We start from the raw sequence: 17,916 nt of genomic DNA on the forward strand, positions 1-17,916 counted from the left end.
ATTAAGAAAAAAAGCGTGTTTTTTTTTTTAAGCCCACAGTAATTGGCAGCTTTTAGTAGCTGAGCTTGTTTGTTTTGTTTTGTTGATTCAATTACAAGTCAATGGTGACTTGGCATTTGTGTGCGGTGCTGAGAGCAGCCGTGGCCTCAGCAAGTGCGGTAGGGGAGAGACGCGCCTTCAGTCGCCACTAAAGCACCTGGTGCTCGTGTCAGCAGGAAAAAAGGACTTGATGCATAAAATTAAGGCCATGAGGGGAAAGTAGCACCTAGGTGAAACAGACAGGCTTGTTTCTCTCTCTAAACTGAGAGATGTGAGTGCAAGATCGATCCAAAGCTTTCTCCTGGAATCCGTGGATGGCCGTGAACGGCATCCGTGTAACCAAATAACTGCCTTCGTGGGTTACTGAACCTTGAACTTGGCGATTTCCCTCTGTTAAGCGTGGCGTCATGTGTTTACCTTGTGAAACTGCAGGGACTCCACGGACATTTGCACAAATTGCCGAATGAATGAAGTGCAACGTATTTCTGTTGTCCTGGGCCACTATTCTCCGGCAGAAGGTTGAATGTAACACTGACAATGCTGCTGCGCCGTTGTCACCTGTCTTCAGGTCCTGGACTCTCCTGAAGCTTCTTCCTGCGAGCAGGATCATCATGTGGCTTTTTTATTTGGAAGATCTGGCTGTGTTCCAGAAGGAAACCCACTTGTCCAGTGCCAGGCACAGCAAGAGTGCAAGCGTCGATGCAAGCTGTTCTTAATTATCCCCATAATATACGAAACTTGAATTTTTGATCCTCCTTTTTCTTTTGTGTCCTGCTGGCTTATTTCTACTGCAGAATGACTGCTCTCTTTCACTCTCTGGTTCGTCTGTGCCAACAAGAGCCTGCAGCGCTGCCTTTGCAGTCGAACAGGAGGGTTTTTGTAGGAGAGGAAGTCCATTTGAAAGCAGGGCTTCCATCGGCGTCAGAAGATCCCCCCAGGAGTGCTCCAGTGCTGTTCTGCCGGCGGGGCTGTGCTGCGAGGTGGCTGCAGCGCTCTGTGCGAGCCAGGGCTTGCAGAACTGGACCTGCAGCTTTGCTGGGCCTCCCTGTGATTTATGTGGAAGGGTTCCCATAGGCACAGGGGGAATTTTGTGGTAGCATGTGAAGCAGCGTCATCCGCTGCTTTCCAGTAGCTGCTCGTGCCCTCTGCTCCCCAGCAGCTGCAGAGCAGCGCTCGCCTCCCTGCCAGGGCCACAAGCAGCGTTTGCAACCTCTTCCTGGTGAAATGATAAAAAAGGTGCTCAAGGAGTCATAGTGTTACTTGCTTCACACTGGAGATGTAGGAGAAGTGAGCATTTAGAGTATCTTTAAAATGCTGTGGATTATATGGGTGTTCCCTGTTGGGAACGTAACGTCCTGCTTGCCTGGGAGCAAGTTTAAAATGACAAGAGGAACGTGCGATGGGAGGATGAAGCAGTTGCTGCTGCGGTTCCTTTTTGCTGTCACCTGTTACGGCGTTTAACTGCCCTTCCTGGTGCCGTTTGCCGAGCGGCCTCTCGTCAGGAGCTGCCCTCGCCTCGCTACTCGGAAATGATCGGACTGATCGATTTTTCTTTCTACTGTGGCACATAATTCTGAGTTGAGAGCATTACAGTTTTGTTCTGCAAAGATCTTGAAGAAAAGTAAAAGACAACCTAGGAACCCTCCACCTTTCTTTTCACCTTCAAGGTAGAACATACAACCCTCACATGCAATTTATTTTATTCTTGGGTTCCATGTCTTAAAAGAATGGTAGGGAGGAGTGGTGCATAAAAACCTTTTCACTATTTTTTTTTTCTGTAATCAGGTTGTTCTATGTGTCTTTACATCTGATTTCTAAATAGAGTGTGTCGGACTTGATCCATCAGTTAGGTGCTGCTGGCCAGGTTGTCTCCCTAGATGAGCAGTCCCCATCTCCTGTATTTGTCTGGAATATTTTAGGACACTTCAGCTGTAGCAAAAAAATATTTGTGCCAGAGCAAGTGAGCTGACTCTGACAACAAATCTGGCTGGATGTGTGTGCTCTCCTGGAGTCCCAAGGGAAACAGAAACAAGAGAGGGCAACCAGCAGCTCTTGCTTCAGAGGAGCCCGTGGGGGAGCCACAGTCTTGCTCTCCTGCGTGTCCCAATACTGGGTGGCAACTGGTGGCTGAGCAGGTTCCCCCCCAAAGCATCTCCCAAGAACCCACATTTAGTATTTCCTTCTTAAAGCTGTTTTTAAATCCTCCTGTAGTTCATATCCCTGTGTCTGATCAGATCCAGGAATGCTGGTCTTGGAAACTGGGCGGCCTTTCTAACACTGCTGCTGAGAGAGAGTCGCTGCACACCAAGGATTTTGTCATCAGCAAAATCAGCGGTGTCTGTCCTGTGTCACACTGTTGCCAGGCAGATCCACACAGGATGCTACCCCAGCTGGTCCGTGACATCCCAAATATCTACTTCCTAGCTCTTTTCATACCCCATTTGTAAGCATCCTTCTGCTCTGCAGCAGATGCTTGAACCCGAGCCCTCTTTGGGCCTTCCCCCCATATATCAAAGGAGCGTGCAGAGGCAGGTGGGGGTGTTGCTTTAGGTTACAGTTAATGCTGTGGAGCAAAGGGCGATGAGAAGGTGAGAGTGGCTCTGCGGAGAAGACAGCAGCAGCTGGTGAGCGGCTTCCCCCATGACTCGTGAGCGCTCCATGTTTGGGCTGTGCCCAATTTACCATCCGTGCTTGTGTCTCCTTTCAGGAATGGACAATCAGACGGTGCTGGCTGTGCAGTCCTTATTGGACGGTCAGGGAGGTGTAGCGGATCCATCTGCTCAAAATGTCAGCTCGTCCACTGCCATTCAGTCGATGGGTGAGTCCTGGTGGCACCACGAGAGAGCAAAGAGGGGTAGGAGCCACAGGTTTCTTCCTACAGCATACACTTGTGACTGTCAGAGCAGCTGGCAGTGCAGGAGGAAGAGGGCAAGTGCCCCAGCGAGCAGAGATGCTTTTGGAGATGGTCATGACAATAGACTTGACTGCACTTTTCTAATAAAGGCATGAAAGGAGGGAGCAGCCACTCTCTCTGCCACTAGTGCTTGTTACTGTTCACATTTTTAATGTAATCCTTTATCCTCTGGGGATGTACAACGACTTCAGTCATTAAGTACCTCACCTGTGTGAATGAATACGGGAGCTGGTTGTTCATGTGTACGTGAAAACTCACAGTGCTCGACCAGGACTCGCTGGGTGGGTACCAAGTTATCCCCTGGAGTTACAGTCTGTGTCCCCAAAAATGTTCTGCTGGAGCCGTGAGTCAGGCAGGAGGTAGAGCCTCGTGAAGTGCAGAATGGTGTGTGCTTGTGTGGTTTGCGAACACTGCGAATTTCATCTAGGACATGGTAACTGGGTTGTCTTCTTTCTGCTTCCAATGTCAAGTGCAAGTGCCAAAGACTAGCAGTCTGACACAAAGCTGCGCCCTGATCCAAGTTGTTGCTCTTCCTTTGTGCAACCTGAGTAATAAAATCTGCGTCAGCTGGCATAAGGCAGGTGCTTTGGAAAGAAACTGTTTTGACTAAAAGCAGAGGATGCTACAGGAACTGGGTTGGTTGTTCATGTCTTTGGGATGAGAAGACAGACAATGGGATTCAGTTTGTCACAGGGAGATGGTGGATTTTGAGAGACGGGCTAAATCGCATCAGGTGGTGTTAGGGAGAGTTTGGGACTGGGGAGGAGGGACAGTTTGGCCTGTGCAGCTTATTTCTTCTGATGGTGATGTCCTGGAGGTGCTAAGATCCAAAAGGTGTCTGTTCTCCTATGGCTCTGGTTACTAGTTATAGCACTGGGGAATGCAGAAGAAAGCCTTGAGCAGTGATCTGGTCCTCTTAATTGCAGATGACGAAGACGTGTTCCTCTGTGGGAAGTGTAAGAAGCAGTTCAACTCGTTGCCTGCCTTCATGACCCACAAGAGAGAGCAGTGCCAGGGAAACGCCCCTTCCCTCGCCACGGTCTCGCTGGCCAACAACAGTGTGTACACCCCGTCCATCACGTCGGTGCAGCAGGCTCCAAGCGCCAGCCGGCAGGTACCGTGGTGTGGGCAGAGACTGTGCCACTGCCATGGTTTGGGGAGGGGGGAGCTCTGGGCATCACTTTTAGATCAGGGACACCTCATGACTGACCTCTCTTCTGGGAGGCTCAGCTGCGGTCCTGTTGGTTTTGCATCTCATGGTTAAATCTGGTGGGTCCTCTGCAGTGAGGTATCCTCTGATAGCTGGTTTTTTCATAACAGGAGGGGTTTGTATCGTGTCTGTGTTACAGCCAGGCTTTGGCTGTACTGGACAGCCCCGGTGTCATGGCCTGGCAGGCTGGCCGCATCCCTGTGTGCTCGCTGTGTGGTGCTGGGGGTGGAACGGCCCTTGCTGTGCCCTGGGCTGTGATCCGGCTCGTGGGCTGGAGAGGAGGCAGCATCTGGCAGCCTCATCCCCGCATCCCCCCTCTCAGCCTTCCGCAAATAAGCTCAGGTAATGTGGTGTGACGTGCGTTAAGCAATTATCCTCTCTGGAGTAGCTCTTCTTCCCAACAGACTTCTCAGGAGAGAGTCACTTGTGCTTGATGTACCGTGCCTGCAGGCGTGGTGGTTTCCAAAGTGCTTTTGAACCAGCTGGTTTTTTCCGAATTAACATAGTGGCAGTGGATGGTGCTGCAAAAGTGGGTTGTTTCCACCCAGAAAATGGGACAGTCTCCTTCCCCTCCTATAATCTGGCTCCAGCCTGAAGAGACGAGCCTGATGTTCAGTGTCTGCAGCCAGAGCAGCCTCCCTCAGTTCTCCAGCATCCCTAGCTGGGGAAAGCACCCAGGAAAAGTCTGAACTTGTCTGCCACCAGTTTGTCCTCCAGATCTTGTTTAATAACCCCTGATTTGAATTGTAACCAGTGGCCACGTTCCCAAGCCACTATGATCTTTTTTACCTCCTTTTCTGAATAATTTTTCTGGAGCTGCCTTACTGTTGCAGCTAGAAACTACCGTGGACTCAGCAGGAAGCTGTAGATAATTACTGTGGCTCACCAAAGAGACTCCGAGGTTCAGTGAAAAGCAGTGCAATCATTTTTTGATTATTATTTTGTCCTGTTGCTGGTCAACAGTGCATCTTTTTTTCCCTTTCAGCAAATTTCTACGTATATCACCGTTCCTCCATCACCTTTGATCCAGACCCTGGTGCAAGGGAACATCTTAGTTAGCGATGAGGTGCTGATGTCTGCCATGTCTGCTTTTACATCCTTGGACCAGCCCATGCCGACAGTGCAGCCCCAGGTGCAGGTAAGGGGCACACGTGAGGCCACGCTTGCAAAGGAGAGTCCTGTTGGTCAGTCAGACTGACAGATCTGCTTCCATGCTGAATCCTGGGCACCTCCCGAGGTGACAGCCAGGCCCGGGAAGGAGCGATGAGTAGGTGACAGGACAGCTCCAGGTCCTGCTCTGTCCTGGTGTCCTTGTTGCTGGATGCCCAAATCTTTGTTACATGGTCTCTCCAGCTTTTTGTTGCACCCCCATACAAAGGTTGGCTTCCAGAGCCCTAGTCGGTTTGGCCCATAGATTCCTCTCCTCCTGGGATGGTTGTTTTGGGTTCCCCCCATGGCTGGCCAGGCTGTATGCACTTGCCACACTCTGAAAATCTTCTTTGTAACCAGAAGGATTAAAAGCTTTAAAAACAAAGCAATAAAAAAAGCAGTGCGGCTTGAGCGCTTGGATTTTGGAGTAGATCTCATGGTGGGGATTGGACTAGATGATCCTTAGAGGGTCCCTTCCAATCCCTAGCATTCTGTGATTCTGTGAGATGATGTCTACTGGCAGGTCATGCCAGCACAGTGTGGTCCAGCCTGGCCGTTGGACAGGGCTGCGTTGTCAGGACATTGTCACTGTGCTGTTTTGAATTGGGATTGGGGACGTGTGTGAGGGAGCAGCCCCTCCAACCCATTACTGCTGCATTTTCAACATTTTATCTGTCTGTCTCTCTCCCCGTTCTGGTTTCAGAGCAGCTTGAGTATGCACGCTGGGGCTGGCTACCTGTCCCAGCCCCCCCCGCCGCCGCCTCCCCCGCCGCCACCCCCTCCTCAGCCTCCACCACCTCCTCCCCCAAGCCTGGGGGCCCCGGGGCAGCCCAGCGCTGGCGGCGGCGTGGTGGAGGTGTACAGCGCGCCGGCTCCCCTGGCAGCAAACAGCGCCGTGGAGATCCCGACGCTGGGGATGCCGCCCTACCCGCCCATGGAGGTAAGGCTGGGGGCTGTCTGCGCGGGCTCGGTCCTCCTGGGTCTCTGCCGACAAGCAGGGCTGCTCGAGAGCCACCTGGACTAGAAATGCAGAATTAGAGTCTGGGAAAATCTATTAGGTGATTTGACAATGATTGTTTCCTCTGGGAGAGGGTGCTGAACAGAAGGATGTTGGCAAGAGGTTCCTGAGACCAAGAGAAATGGTTGAGAGGGATGGAGAGCTTGGCTGGCGTGGGCTTAGGAGACCTGTGGTCGAGAGATACGTGCAGGTGTAGGGAGTGAGAGGGAGCTGAGGAGAGTGTCTCACGTCCCAGGGCGCTGCAGAGCACTGCCCTGTGCACTGCAGGCTTAAGTGGAGAGAAAAAAGCCAGTCTAAATATTAACAGGCTTGACAAGGCAGCTGTTCTTAAAGAGAGACACAGGCAGGGCTGGATTTACCAGTGGGTCAGCTATTCACAGCCTCCGCATTAACCTTACCATTCACAACAGAAACAGCATGACAGAGGTTTGTCTGCCTTATCTTTGTGGCTGGCATGTGATCTGGCAGTGTCAGTGTCAGAAATGGACGGGGATGTTTGATGCTTCATGCTGTGTGTTAATTTATTGGGGTGGGCAACAGAAATTCCCTCAAACCACATCAACCCACGGGGTCAGGGCTGATCATTCTGGTAACCTCCAGAGGCATGAGAAACTCTTCTAGGCATAGGACATAGATGAGGGACTCCACCGCTCCTTCAGAGTGTTTATTTGCTGTTGTGTTCCTGCTGTAATAACTCTTGGATACTTTGTGATTTTCAGCAGGAGAGTTTCACACTGTGCAGGGTGTTTGTTTTAGTTAGAGACAAGTAGCTGGACTAGGGAACCAGAAATTTGATCCAGTTTGGCAGGAGGCAGAAAAACTCACGCAGACTGATAGTCTGGTGTGGCAGTGGGATGGAGGGCAGGGCACGATGTGACTCTGTGTAGCAAAGCTGTTTCCTCTGATAAATGGCACTCTTGCAGGTACCAAGCCAGTGTGTGGAGAGTCCTGTGTACCCTTCCCCTCCTGTGTACAGCCCTGGGAAACAGGGGTTCAAGCCCAAAAGCACCAGCACCCCCACACCTTTGACCAGCGCAGGAGGAGGCGGCGTGGTTGGTTTTGATTCTGCCTCTGCTGCCAAAAGTCGGCGCTGCAAAAACGAGAGCGGGCTGCAGGAAGGTAGGTGTCCTTACAGCACTTTGCACCCGTCTGTGCGTGTCCTGCAGTGGGCTGCTGAGCCACAGGCGCTCCAGGTGCAATGCAGTGGCACTGGAGGAGGAGCACGATACTCTGCCCCAGGCTATCAGGAGCAGGTGAAAGTGTGGCCGTGCTTCTTGTCTGTCACCTCTGAGCACATGTGAAGGACTTTCACGGAGCTACCACGTGGGCAAGCTTGTGCTAAATCTGTGCAGCTGCACACCTGTGGGATCACACCTGAAGTGGGGAGATCCTGTCAAATAAAGTGTTAGAGGTTGGTCTGTGTAACCCATGGACATCTGCCTGGCCACAGGAGGTGGGCTGGATGTGGCCTGGCCCTGAAGACTCTTCCCAAGGGCTCAGCAGGCCCTTGGTTTATACCCCATCACAGTAGCTAGAAAATGGGACTGACCGATCTTGTGGATGCCTGTGTGCTGGCTGATGGCTGACCTTGGGGAGCTCATGGGAGACACACAGACCTGGGGCCCTTCCTCTTGCTAATCCTGTGTCTTTTCCCAATGCCTAACATGCCTTTGAAGTAGGTGCTGTGTAGCACAACTGGAAGGGTCCCTGGAGCAGTTAGTGCCTGCAGGGGATGCCCTGTTCTTCCACTACTACTTTCCTCAGGACTTCTAGAGTTAGCTCAGGCTATGTTAAATAAATATTTATGCCTGTAACCTCCACCCAGTCTGGCCAGGCAGATCTTATCCTTTCATAAGCCCTTTATTCTTGGCCTTGAATAGGCGTGTCTTGAGGTGACAGTGCTGTGCCACGTGTTCTCATTTCTGTGTGCGCTCTTGTTCTTTCAGGCAAACCCAAGTCCCCCAAGCTGAAATGCACTTACTGTGACAAGGCCTTTACCAAGAACTTCGACCTGCAGCAGCACATCAGAAGGTAACAGTGCTACTAGCCCAGACTCTGAGGGAGCCTGCACAGTCCAGCAGACCTTGTGTTTGTCACGTCCCAGAATCTGGGCAGCGCTGGGAGGTGATCCTTCATCCCCCTTCCTCCGGGACACCTTTTCCCAGTGGCTGGGTGAAGGCTGAATCGCGGATGTAATCTTCTTGCTGATTACGGGCCGTGACTGGAGACTTGTTTTCCTCACTGATGAGACCTTGAAAGCCAGACCTGTTGTCACCTGGTCTCTGGAGCAGCAGCATCTCTGCTGCTTGCCTTTGCCCTTTCCTCTCCCTCCCTAGCAAGCTGCGGTCTTCATGTTTGATGGTGTTAGCCAACCGTAGGCCAAGCTCAATGTCTATATCGGGAGCTCTGACAAGAGAGCTCTTGTCTGGCAGGAGGCAGGTGAAATCTTCAGTTTCCCTCTGCAGCACTTGTTGGTCTTGGGACAGATGAGAACAAACAAGTGGTGGTTTTGCTCCCCTTCCCAGCCTGGACTCTTCACATGACAGACTCTGTGTGTTAGAGTCTGTGTTTTCTCCTGCAGCAAAAGGGCAGGGTAGAAAGACCTTTCTGCTGCAGACAGGGAAGAGCAAATTCAGGGAGATCAGGGGCTGCAAGCTAGAATAGACGTGTGCAGGGGAAGGAGGAGTGACAGGGAAGAAGGATTGTACTTCTGAGAAAGTGGTGGAGTCCCTGAGATCTGTGTGGAAACCCTGGCAGTGAATGTCATGATGCTGCAGAGCTGTCTTCCTCTCCCACTTCTTCCTTTGATTCCTTGTCACCCCCAGACTGCGAGTGTTTTGCCTGTGCACCAGGCTTGTTTCCCCAGGCTTCTGACAATCCACTAACTCTGATTAATCAAGTCTTTAAGCCCTTGTTTGGCTGGTCTGGGTGCTGATCGGTTGAACAGAGTGCTCAGCACAGTCCTGCAGCAGCCACCCTGTCCCTGCCTTGGTGCTGCGCCCTCGCGCTGCCCGCGGCTGACATGCTGCCTTCTGCCTCCAGTCACACAGGCGAGAAGCCCTTCCAGTGCATTGTGTGCGGCCGAGCGTTCGCTCAGAAGTCCAATGTGAAGAAGCACATGCAAACCCATAAAGTGTGGCCTCCAGGGCTGGGGTGCACCATCTCCCGCAACTCCATCACGGTGCAGGTCATGGCCTTGAATCCCAGCCAGCCAGAGGACGAGGAGAATGCAGGTTTGCTGCCTGGGGATGGCACATGCCGGGGGCAGAGCAGTGGTGTGAGGAGTCTGCACATCCCTGCACCTCCACACAGGGCGGGAGGGGAGGCAGGAGCTGTTTGTGTTCCTCCCATGGGGTTTAGCAGCACACACTAGAGAAGCGAGTCACATTTGCTCAACTTCAGCTAGCAGGTACATCCTTGGGTGCCTCCAGCTGTGGTGGGGAAGAGGACAATGTCACATTGAGGAAAAGGCCCCACTGGAGCTGCTCTGTGCAGACGTCACGGACTGTTTGCTGCTGGCTGGATGTGACCTCCTGTCTCCTGCCGGAGATGGGAGTGAATCCAGCTCTGGTTCCCTGTCAGGGGCCTGCCCCGCTGACTGCTCCACAGTTGCGTCCCTGGAAAAATAGAATGGGTCAAGCAGAGGAAGACGGAGTAGTCAGAGCCCTTGGGAATCTGTAGACAAGATTTAAAGCGACCCTGTTAGAGAGTGAGATTTGTCTGATCTAAAGAATCTGTCTTAAGAAGGAAGAGCCTGTCCCCAGAGTCAGGCCTCGTGTGTCTTGGCAGCGTGGCACTTGCACAGCAGCTTTCCGAGCTGTCTCATGGTCAGGCTGTGACTTTGTCTCTCCCTTTCTCCAGGTTTGACTCAGCCCTCAACGAACCCAGCAGAACCACCCCAAGACATGAGCCCCTTGGATGAGAGCAAGGCAGGCAAACTGGAAGCCAAGCAGGTTGTCTTGATCGATAGCTCTTACCAGTGCCAGTTCTGCCCCAGCAAATTCAACACCTATTTCCAGCTCAAATCGCACATGACACAGCACAAGAACGAGCAGGTAGGGACAGAGGGTGTGCTGTGTTGGTGGTGGGGTTGGGACGGGCTTCATATAGCACACCAGCTCCCAGGGTCTGTCCTGAGCCTCTTGCTCTGCAAAGCTGCCGGCACTTCGCATGCTGCTTGGCTCACTGCATGTCTGGGTTGCAGCTGTGTGGTCAGTGTGGCTTTGAAAAGCTCCGCTGCCTCCGCCCTGCTGAGTGAGAAGTCAGCCGAGCAGGTTTGGGTGGCTAGAGAAGAAGCAAAGTCCAAAATTTTCAGCGTAGGTGGCAACTGTCAGGTTGTGCAACAGTCACTGCTGGGATGTTGTGGACCCGCTTGAGTGGTTTTAGGCACTCATACCGACACCCCTTTCTCCCACTGTGGTGTCCTGGGGGAGTGCCCTGGCAGTCCGCCTTTGCAGAACATGCAGCTCCCAGGAGGTTCTGCTGTTGTCTTCAGCTGGAGGTGTCAGCCACATTTTGACGCTGAGCTGCTCCGCACTGCTCTTTAAAGACTGTTCCTCAGAGGAAGGGGATGTTCTACCCGCACATCGTGTTGTGCTGCAGCGCAGGGCAGGGCTTCACTGCTGTGTCCTGACAGGGTGCCAACAGCCCCGTGGCCGCGCTGGGAAGCTCCAGGAACTGCAATGCTGCTTCGTTCGTAACATCAGCTCAGCTGTCCTCCAGCACAGTGGCTCAAGGGACAGTGGTCCCTTTTTGTAAATGACCCAGTGGCAACGATTTCCAAAAAGGAGGCAGAGGATTTTCCCTGCTTGTTCCCACAGTGTGCTGCTGCGGTCACTCTCCTTTCTTCGCCCAGGTGTACAAGTGTGTGGTGAAAACCTGCGCTCAGACCTTCCAGAAGCTGGAGTCCTTCCTTGAGCACATCAAGAGCCACCAGGAGGAGCTGAGTTATCGCTGCCACCTCTGCAGCAAGGACTTCCCCTCCCTGTATGAGCTGGGCGTCCACCAGTACTCCCACAGCCTGCTGCCCCAGCACAGCCCCAAGAAGGATGTGGCCGTGTACAAGTACAGTAGCAATCGGTGCTCACAAGGCTTGTAGGAGTGAGTGGGTGCAGAGAGTGTTTGGCTGAGAGCGGTGGGGACATTAAAGGGAAGAGGGGAGTGTCCAGCATCCACGGTTCTTTTGGGCACCCAGGTGGCACTTGGGGAGCCCCTGCACTAGGCTGCTGGGGCAAAGCACTTTGAGTGCAAGGAACCTTTCAGAACAACAGTGAAAGGGTGAGATCAGGACTATAAATGCTCTTATCACCAGTCAAGAATGAGATGGGCACAACTGAATGTGTGCTGGGCTGGGCAAGAGACCCAGGAAGGCCAGTTCCCAGCCTGTTTTCTACGACTCGTAAACACCTGCAGCAAAGGGTGTGTGGGTTGTAGGAGCTGTGCCCAGGTAAAATGAGTTATTTCTCCTATCCCTTTGCTGCCACGGGGTCTTTTACTAGGGAAGACCTTTCTGTTAGTATAGAGGGAAGGGGTGAGGAGTTCACAAAGAGCCATCTGGAGCTTTTGAAGTGCCTGTAGAGACAGACAGGAAGAGTAGGAAGCCCAAAGGATCCTGAAGTCACCTTGGAGCTTCATGGAATAAATAATTTGCTACTTCTTGCGTAGTCCATGACTTCTAGTTATCCTTACACTCTGGAGCTTCATCCTACAGCTTGCTAGCAGGAATCTTTGAGATGAGAACACTGCTTCTGTTTGAGGAGGTTTTAGTTTGATCTAAGGAAAAGGGGTTTCACAGCAGATACGCTGTGCAAGTGCCTCTGCATTCACCGTCGATGGTGCATGTCCCCATTGACCAGTGTCAGGCGGCTCTGGCAGAGGTTTCTGCCAGAAACTCTGCCAGGATGTTTGAGAACAGGTGAGGTTGGTGGAGGAGGCCCAGGTAGAGTGGGAGAGGTGGTGGCATGAGCTGAAGCTTTGTCAGATGCTGGAGACCCCACACGGGAGAGTGTCACCTTGTGGCTGCCCCAGCCATGGGTAACATGGCTGCTGGGCTGTAACCCCCCTCTCAGCCACTTCACTGGGAGCTGCTCTCTGTGCAATGCAGATGAAATGAGGTGTTTTAAGTAAGGTGAAGTAGTTACTTAGGGCTTGTCTCCGTGAGGAAGCAATGTGGAATATATGCCTGGGTGCTCCCATGGCTGGCTGTGTGGAAGAGCACTAGCAATTTGAAAACTTCCCCAGTTTCCCAGCATCTCCCCCTGGTGAAGGATGTTAAGTATGAGTGTGTTCTGGCCATGGGGGCTGCTGAGGTTTCAGAGCACCTGGGTGGTGGCGGTGTTGTCTGTACCAAACTGACCCTGTCAAAAACCAACCTGGAAGGTGGCTGGTGAGCTGGGCAGCCCTGCCTGGGCTCTGCCGGCCGTGTGTGGTTTGCTGGCCGCAGCCTCATTCACAGGCTGTGTCCTTTCTCTCCGCATTCAGGTGTGTGAAGTGTGTAAATAAGTACTCCACCCCAGAAGCCCTGGAGCACCATCTGCAGACGGCAACGCACAACTTTCCCTGCCCTCACTGCCAGAAGGTGGGTGAGTGACAGCTGCCTGAGCCAGTCTAGGACGTGTATGTAACGATGCATTGGGCAGCATTGCCAGCAGCACGGGCAGCAGGTTTGGGGGGGATCCTGCCCCTCTGCCTGGCTCTGGTGAGACCCCCCCCCGCAGTGCTGGTCCAGCTCTGGGTCCTCAGCACAGGACACACATGGAGCTGCTGGGAATTCACTTAGCTTGGGTGTCTCCAGTATCCCCGTTAGCCAAAGGCACCGTTCATACTGGCTTTATAAAGGCCTTTGGTAATAGATAATCAAGAAGCAGTAATTGAAGTTAACAGTATGGGAAGGTACTAACTACTGCGGGTACTAGTGGAAGGTACTGACTATTGGGGGTCCTTACCCTGTTGCTGGTTCCAGTGGGAGACTGGGTGTCTGTTTGGGGTGCTGGTCCTCAGCAGTATAGTGGTACAAAATTTAGCAGCAAGGTTTCATCTGATGCATTTCTTAAAGACAGGAAGGTGGTGCTTTTTTCTGTTTGTTTGGGTTTTGTTTGTTTTTTAAGCTCTATCTGGATTTTCCTTATGCAAACTAAAGGTTTCCTCAGCATGTCATTTCCAAAAAAGCAGTTACTGTGAGCTTCTGGTGCTTTATGTACAGACCATACCTCCCATGCCCCGCGGGCTCAGCGGTGTCCCTTGTGCGGTGCTGGCTCTTAGTTTTGGTTTTGCGTGTTAACAGGTGTTCCCCTGCGAGAGGTACCTGCGGCGCCACATCCCCACGCATGGCGGGGGCAGCAAGTTCAAGTGCCAGATCTGCAAGAAGTTCTTTCGCCGGGAGCACTACCTCAAGCTGCACGCCCACATCCACTCGGGTACGGGCTCCGCGACACTGCGGTGCTCTCTGGTTCTGTATTTTGGTCTGTACTGTGATGCCCTCGCCATTCTCCTGATAACCAGAGTAACAGAGTTGACTGTATAAGTCATTTGTAGTAATACGAGTTCTAGGGAATCACAGAATCATCTTGGTTGGAAAAGACCCTCAAGATTGAGTCCAACTGTTAACCCAACGCTGTCACTAAGCTATGTCCCTAAGAACCTCATCTCTGTGTCTGTTCAACCCCTCCAGGGCTGGTGACTCCAGCACTGCCCTGGGCAGCCTGTTCCAATGCCCCACAGCCCTTTGGGGAAGAAATTATTCCCAAGATCCAACCTCAGCATCCCCTGGCGCAACTTGAGGCCGTTTCCTCTGCTCCTGGAGCTTGTTCCTGGGGAGCAGAGCCCGACCCCCCTGGCTCCAAGCTCCTTTCAGGCAGTTCAGAGATCAGAAGGTCTCCCCTCAGCTCCTGTTCTCCAGCTGAACCCCCAGGTCCCTCAGCCGCTCCATCACACTTGTGCTCCAGCCCCTGACCAGCTCCGTTCCCTTCTCTCCACTCGCTCCAGCACCTCAAGGGCTTTCTTGGTGTGAGGGGCCCAAAACTGACCCCAGGATTTGAGATTGGGCCTCCCCATTGCCCAGTACAGGGGACAGTCACTGCCCTGGGCCTGCTGGCCACAGCAGTGCTGGCAAAAGCCAGGGTGCTGATGGCTTTCTTGGCCACCTTGTCACACTTCTGGCTCGTGTTTAGCCTGACTGGACTCTCCTTGACTCTTGGTTTCTTTCTTCTTTTTTATCCAGGTGAAAAGCCCTTTAAGTGCTCAGTGTGTGATGCAGCTTTCAATCGGAAAGACAAACTCAAGCGACATATGCTGATCCATGAGCCTTTCAAGAAATACAAATGTCCCTTCTCGTACGTAGCATGTCTCCAGCATGGCAGCATGTCTTCATGGGGTTGGGATGGGGTTTGGCATGGAAGGCAAGTCTCCTGCAGGTACCACAGGGTGCACATGTGGCATCTACCAATGCGCTGCTTCTTGGGGAGGCAGGAATGCTGCGTGCTGTCAAACTGGGAGCCCAGAAGTCCCCGTTCTTTCATGTTGACTTCCTGCGGGGCCACATAATTTCATTTCAGTTCATCAAGCCCTGTAAAATAATGCCTGCCTTCATGGGAGGCTTGGGAGGGCTGCACCTGGGAAGCACTGGGGAAGAGGAGTATTATTTGACCACAAGGCACAGGGTTGCCTGAACGATGGGCTCTCCCCAGTTACCATGTCTTAAAAACCACTTGGCAACACACGAGCTAACGCAGCAGCCGGAGAACACCAGGTTTGTAAGGTGCCTTCCCAAATCCGTGGCACAGCCGTGGGCCCGCTGAGACGGCCCAGGCTGACTGACTTCTCCCTGCTCCAGCCACCTTGTAGCTCCTTCCGAAGTACTTCTGTCACCATCTGGGTTCTTGAACCTGCAGTTTTTAGGAGGATTCGTAGTGAGACACACACCATGTGTATTATAGAAGCCATGTATCCCTGTAGCAGCCTGTTTACTTCTTGCCCTTCTCCAGAAGGGCTGAAACAGTGGAGCTCCTACCGAAACCACACTGAGGGACCCATGGGGTATTGGTAAACAGGAGGGTTGTGGATCTGTTTATACATTGATCTTCAGTTGATTCATGCTGCTCACCAGCATTTACTGTCATTACAGAAGCCACACGGGCTGCAATAAGGAGTTCAACAGGCCCGACAAGCTGAAGGCCCACATTCTGTCCCACTCAGGTAAGTGCAGCTCTGCCCGTGCTGCCAGGGGCTGGGGACAAAGTGGCCGGGATTCACAGTGGTGCCACAGGAGTGTGTTACAGACAGAAAGCCTGAGAAACAAGAGACAGCAAACTCTGATTCTGCTTTACACCCCCAGAAGCACAAGGTGCTTCTTACAGGTGCTTTCCCTGGAGCGTCCCCTACCCCCCGCTCAGCAAACACCACTGCTCTGTGGTTCCCTGGGGAGAACTTTCCACCATGTGTGGTACAGTGTTTCCTGGATATATATAGCCTTAATTCTTCACATCATTTATTAGCTATAGGGGTTTTTTTATCTCTATTGTGGCAGGGCTGTTTAAGTGAGCTTGCACTTACAGCTGTGTTTAAGCTTGGGTCTGTTTTCTAAGGCAATATGAATCTGCAGGCAGCACCTGCTGGCAAGATGCAGAAGCAGAGCTGGATTACTTACGGTGTTTGCTATCAAATGAATATCCAGAGTGCTCTGTCCACTCCTCCTCAATATGATCTCACATTCAAAAGGAGATCTCCTGGGATTTGATTCCCTTCTCTATGTGTTCCCAGTCCTAATAAAGACAAATTATTCCCGTGCCCTAGGGAACGTTCAGACTTTTGTTTCTTGGGGTAACACTGAAAGTCTTTTCTTGTGCCTGTCATGTCTAAAGCCCTGCAAAGCGTGATCAGATGAGACTGTGCTGACAGTGCAGTGGGTGGTTGATTTCAGACTACATTCCCATACTTGAGAGGGAAAAAAAAAGCAGATTTGTTTTACTTGCCAAATGCACTTGAAAAAAAATCAGAGTTTAAGGTTGTTTGGCATTTTCATGACAATTACCCGACACTTTTTTTTCTGGTGATATTTAATCCTCTCACTTGAGGTAAGAACTATTGTTTTAGCCCTTTGCAAACACGGAGATTCAAGGTGTAGCCACGCACCCTTTTCTGACTGCGAGTTTGCCAGGCACAAAATCCCCTCCCTTCTATCAGGGACCATCTCCTTGGAAGAGGAGCTGAAGCTGCCATGTGGTCCCTCGGTGCGGTGCAGGTTTTGGGCGCAGGGTCTCTAACTGAGCTCTCTCCTCCAATGCTCTGTGCAGGGATGAAGATCCACAAGTGCCAGTACTGCAACAAGTCCTTCAGCCGACGAGCCCACATGATAGAGCATCAGCGCTCGCACACCGGCAACTACAAATACCGCTGCCCCACCTGCAGCAAAGGCTTCACGCGCCACAAGTACATGAAGGACCACAAGTGCCGGCTGGGATCACCCAAGGACAAGGAGCTGCAGCTCAGGAAGCCCCAGAAGAAGCGGGTGGCGCGGGGGCGCAAGGCGGGCCTGTCCCTGCCCAGCCAGCTGGCTCTGGCAGAGCTGAAGGACGGTGCTGCTGGGGAAAGTCCCCCTGATGGCGGCCCAAACAAAGAACCGTTCCAGGAGTCGGACGCAGTCCTGTCCATCGTGGTTGGTGGGTCAGGAGCTGCAGACTCGGACCTTGTTCCTGGGCAGCCCGACAGCATGGCGTCCAATTTGGCCCTAACAGAGCTGCAGGCTGCCTCCGACGGCCCCTGCACCATGCTGGCTGTCCCTGTTTACATCCAAACGACAGAGTGACAATGCGTAGAGCCACTGTGTGGCTGAGGGCTGCTGCTGGGGCTGTCACACTCGGTGCTGAAATCTATCCCAGTGAAAAAGACCAAAGCTCTTGTTGGAGATAGATGGACATGGGAGAGAATGGTTTTCATCTCCACTTGTTCTTCCCGTCCTTGGGCAGAGAACTGCTTGGAAGCCACTGACGGCTACAAGGCACTGAAGAGAATAGCTCCGTTATTTCTTGTCCTTCTGTGTCACTGGCCAGCCTAGGGCAAGAAAGACTAAGGTCCCTGAATCAGGGTAAGAAGGAGGAGCGTGCAGACTTGCAACAAACGGAGCTGCTGAAATCAAGTGGCTTTGCAAATCACAGCCTGTCCCATCTGTGGTTTTTCCGGCCTAAAAGCTGTATTGCCCAGTATTTGGGTGGCCTTTCTGAGAGCAAACAATTGATCCTTCCTAGTGGAAGCAAGTTCATCCTGAGATCCTTTGGGAACACTGTTCAGAAATACCCTGATAGACTCATCTCTGGTATCTTTCTCCTCTCTGTCTCTAGCAGTAGAAAGATCACCTTGTCTGTACTACATGTGTTATAAACACCGTGGACCTCATGTGCTGTGTGGAGTTGGTGGGTGGGAGCACAGGTGCGTGTCGGCCCATCTCTTGGGTCAACATTCTCTCCACAGTGTGTGTTCTTTTCATGGTTTTTCTCCATATGCAAGGATCTCCAAGTGCCTTAGACATCAGTGAGTCAGTCCTTGTGACAGTTAAATGTGACACGTGTGTACAGCAAGGGAGACTGAGGCCTG

At 52.3% G+C, this 17,916-nt stretch overlaps 1 protein-coding gene across 1 annotated transcript; it reads left to right on the forward strand.

Moving 5' to 3' along the window:
* The first annotated feature begins 1,833 nt into the window (after positions 1-1,833).
* ZNF341 (zinc finger protein 341) lies at positions 1,834-17,646 on the forward strand. The gene is made up of 15 exons (XM_080354814.1): positions 1,834-2,432; positions 2,747-2,857; positions 3,880-4,067; positions 5,149-5,301; positions 6,016-6,252; positions 7,254-7,449; positions 8,277-8,361; positions 9,373-9,563; positions 10,192-10,385; positions 11,186-11,394; positions 12,811-12,907; positions 13,613-13,745; positions 14,549-14,660; positions 15,452-15,522; positions 16,620-17,646. The coding sequence occupies exons 2-15, from the start codon at positions 2,749-2,751 to the stop codon at positions 17,129-17,131; spliced, it is 2,487 nt and encodes an 828-aa protein (XP_080210940.1). The 5' UTR covers positions 1,834-2,432; positions 2,747-2,748; the 3' UTR covers positions 17,132-17,646.
* Positions 17,647-17,916: the final 270 nt, after the last annotated feature.

Source organism: Nesoenas mayeri, assembly GCF_963082525.1.
Source record: "Nesoenas mayeri genome assembly, chromosome: 16".
In the NCBI taxonomy this organism is placed as follows: Eukaryota; Metazoa; Chordata; class Aves; order Columbiformes; family Columbidae; genus Nesoenas; species Nesoenas mayeri.

Excerpts from the sequence above, each read along its gene's own strand:
- ZNF341 (XM_080354814.1), top strand. The coding sequence starts at position 2,749 with ATGGACAATCAGACGGTGCTGGCTGTGCAGTCCTTATTGGACGGTCAG. Across the intron at positions 10,386-11,185 it reads CACAGCACAAGAACGAGCAG|GTGTACAAGTGTGTGGTGAA; the intron begins GTAGGGACAGAG and ends TTCTTCGCCCAG. Across the intron at positions 11,395-12,810 it reads AAGGATGTGGCCGTGTACAA|GTGTGTGAAGTGTGTAAATA; the intron begins GTACAGTAGCAA and ends CTCCGCATTCAG.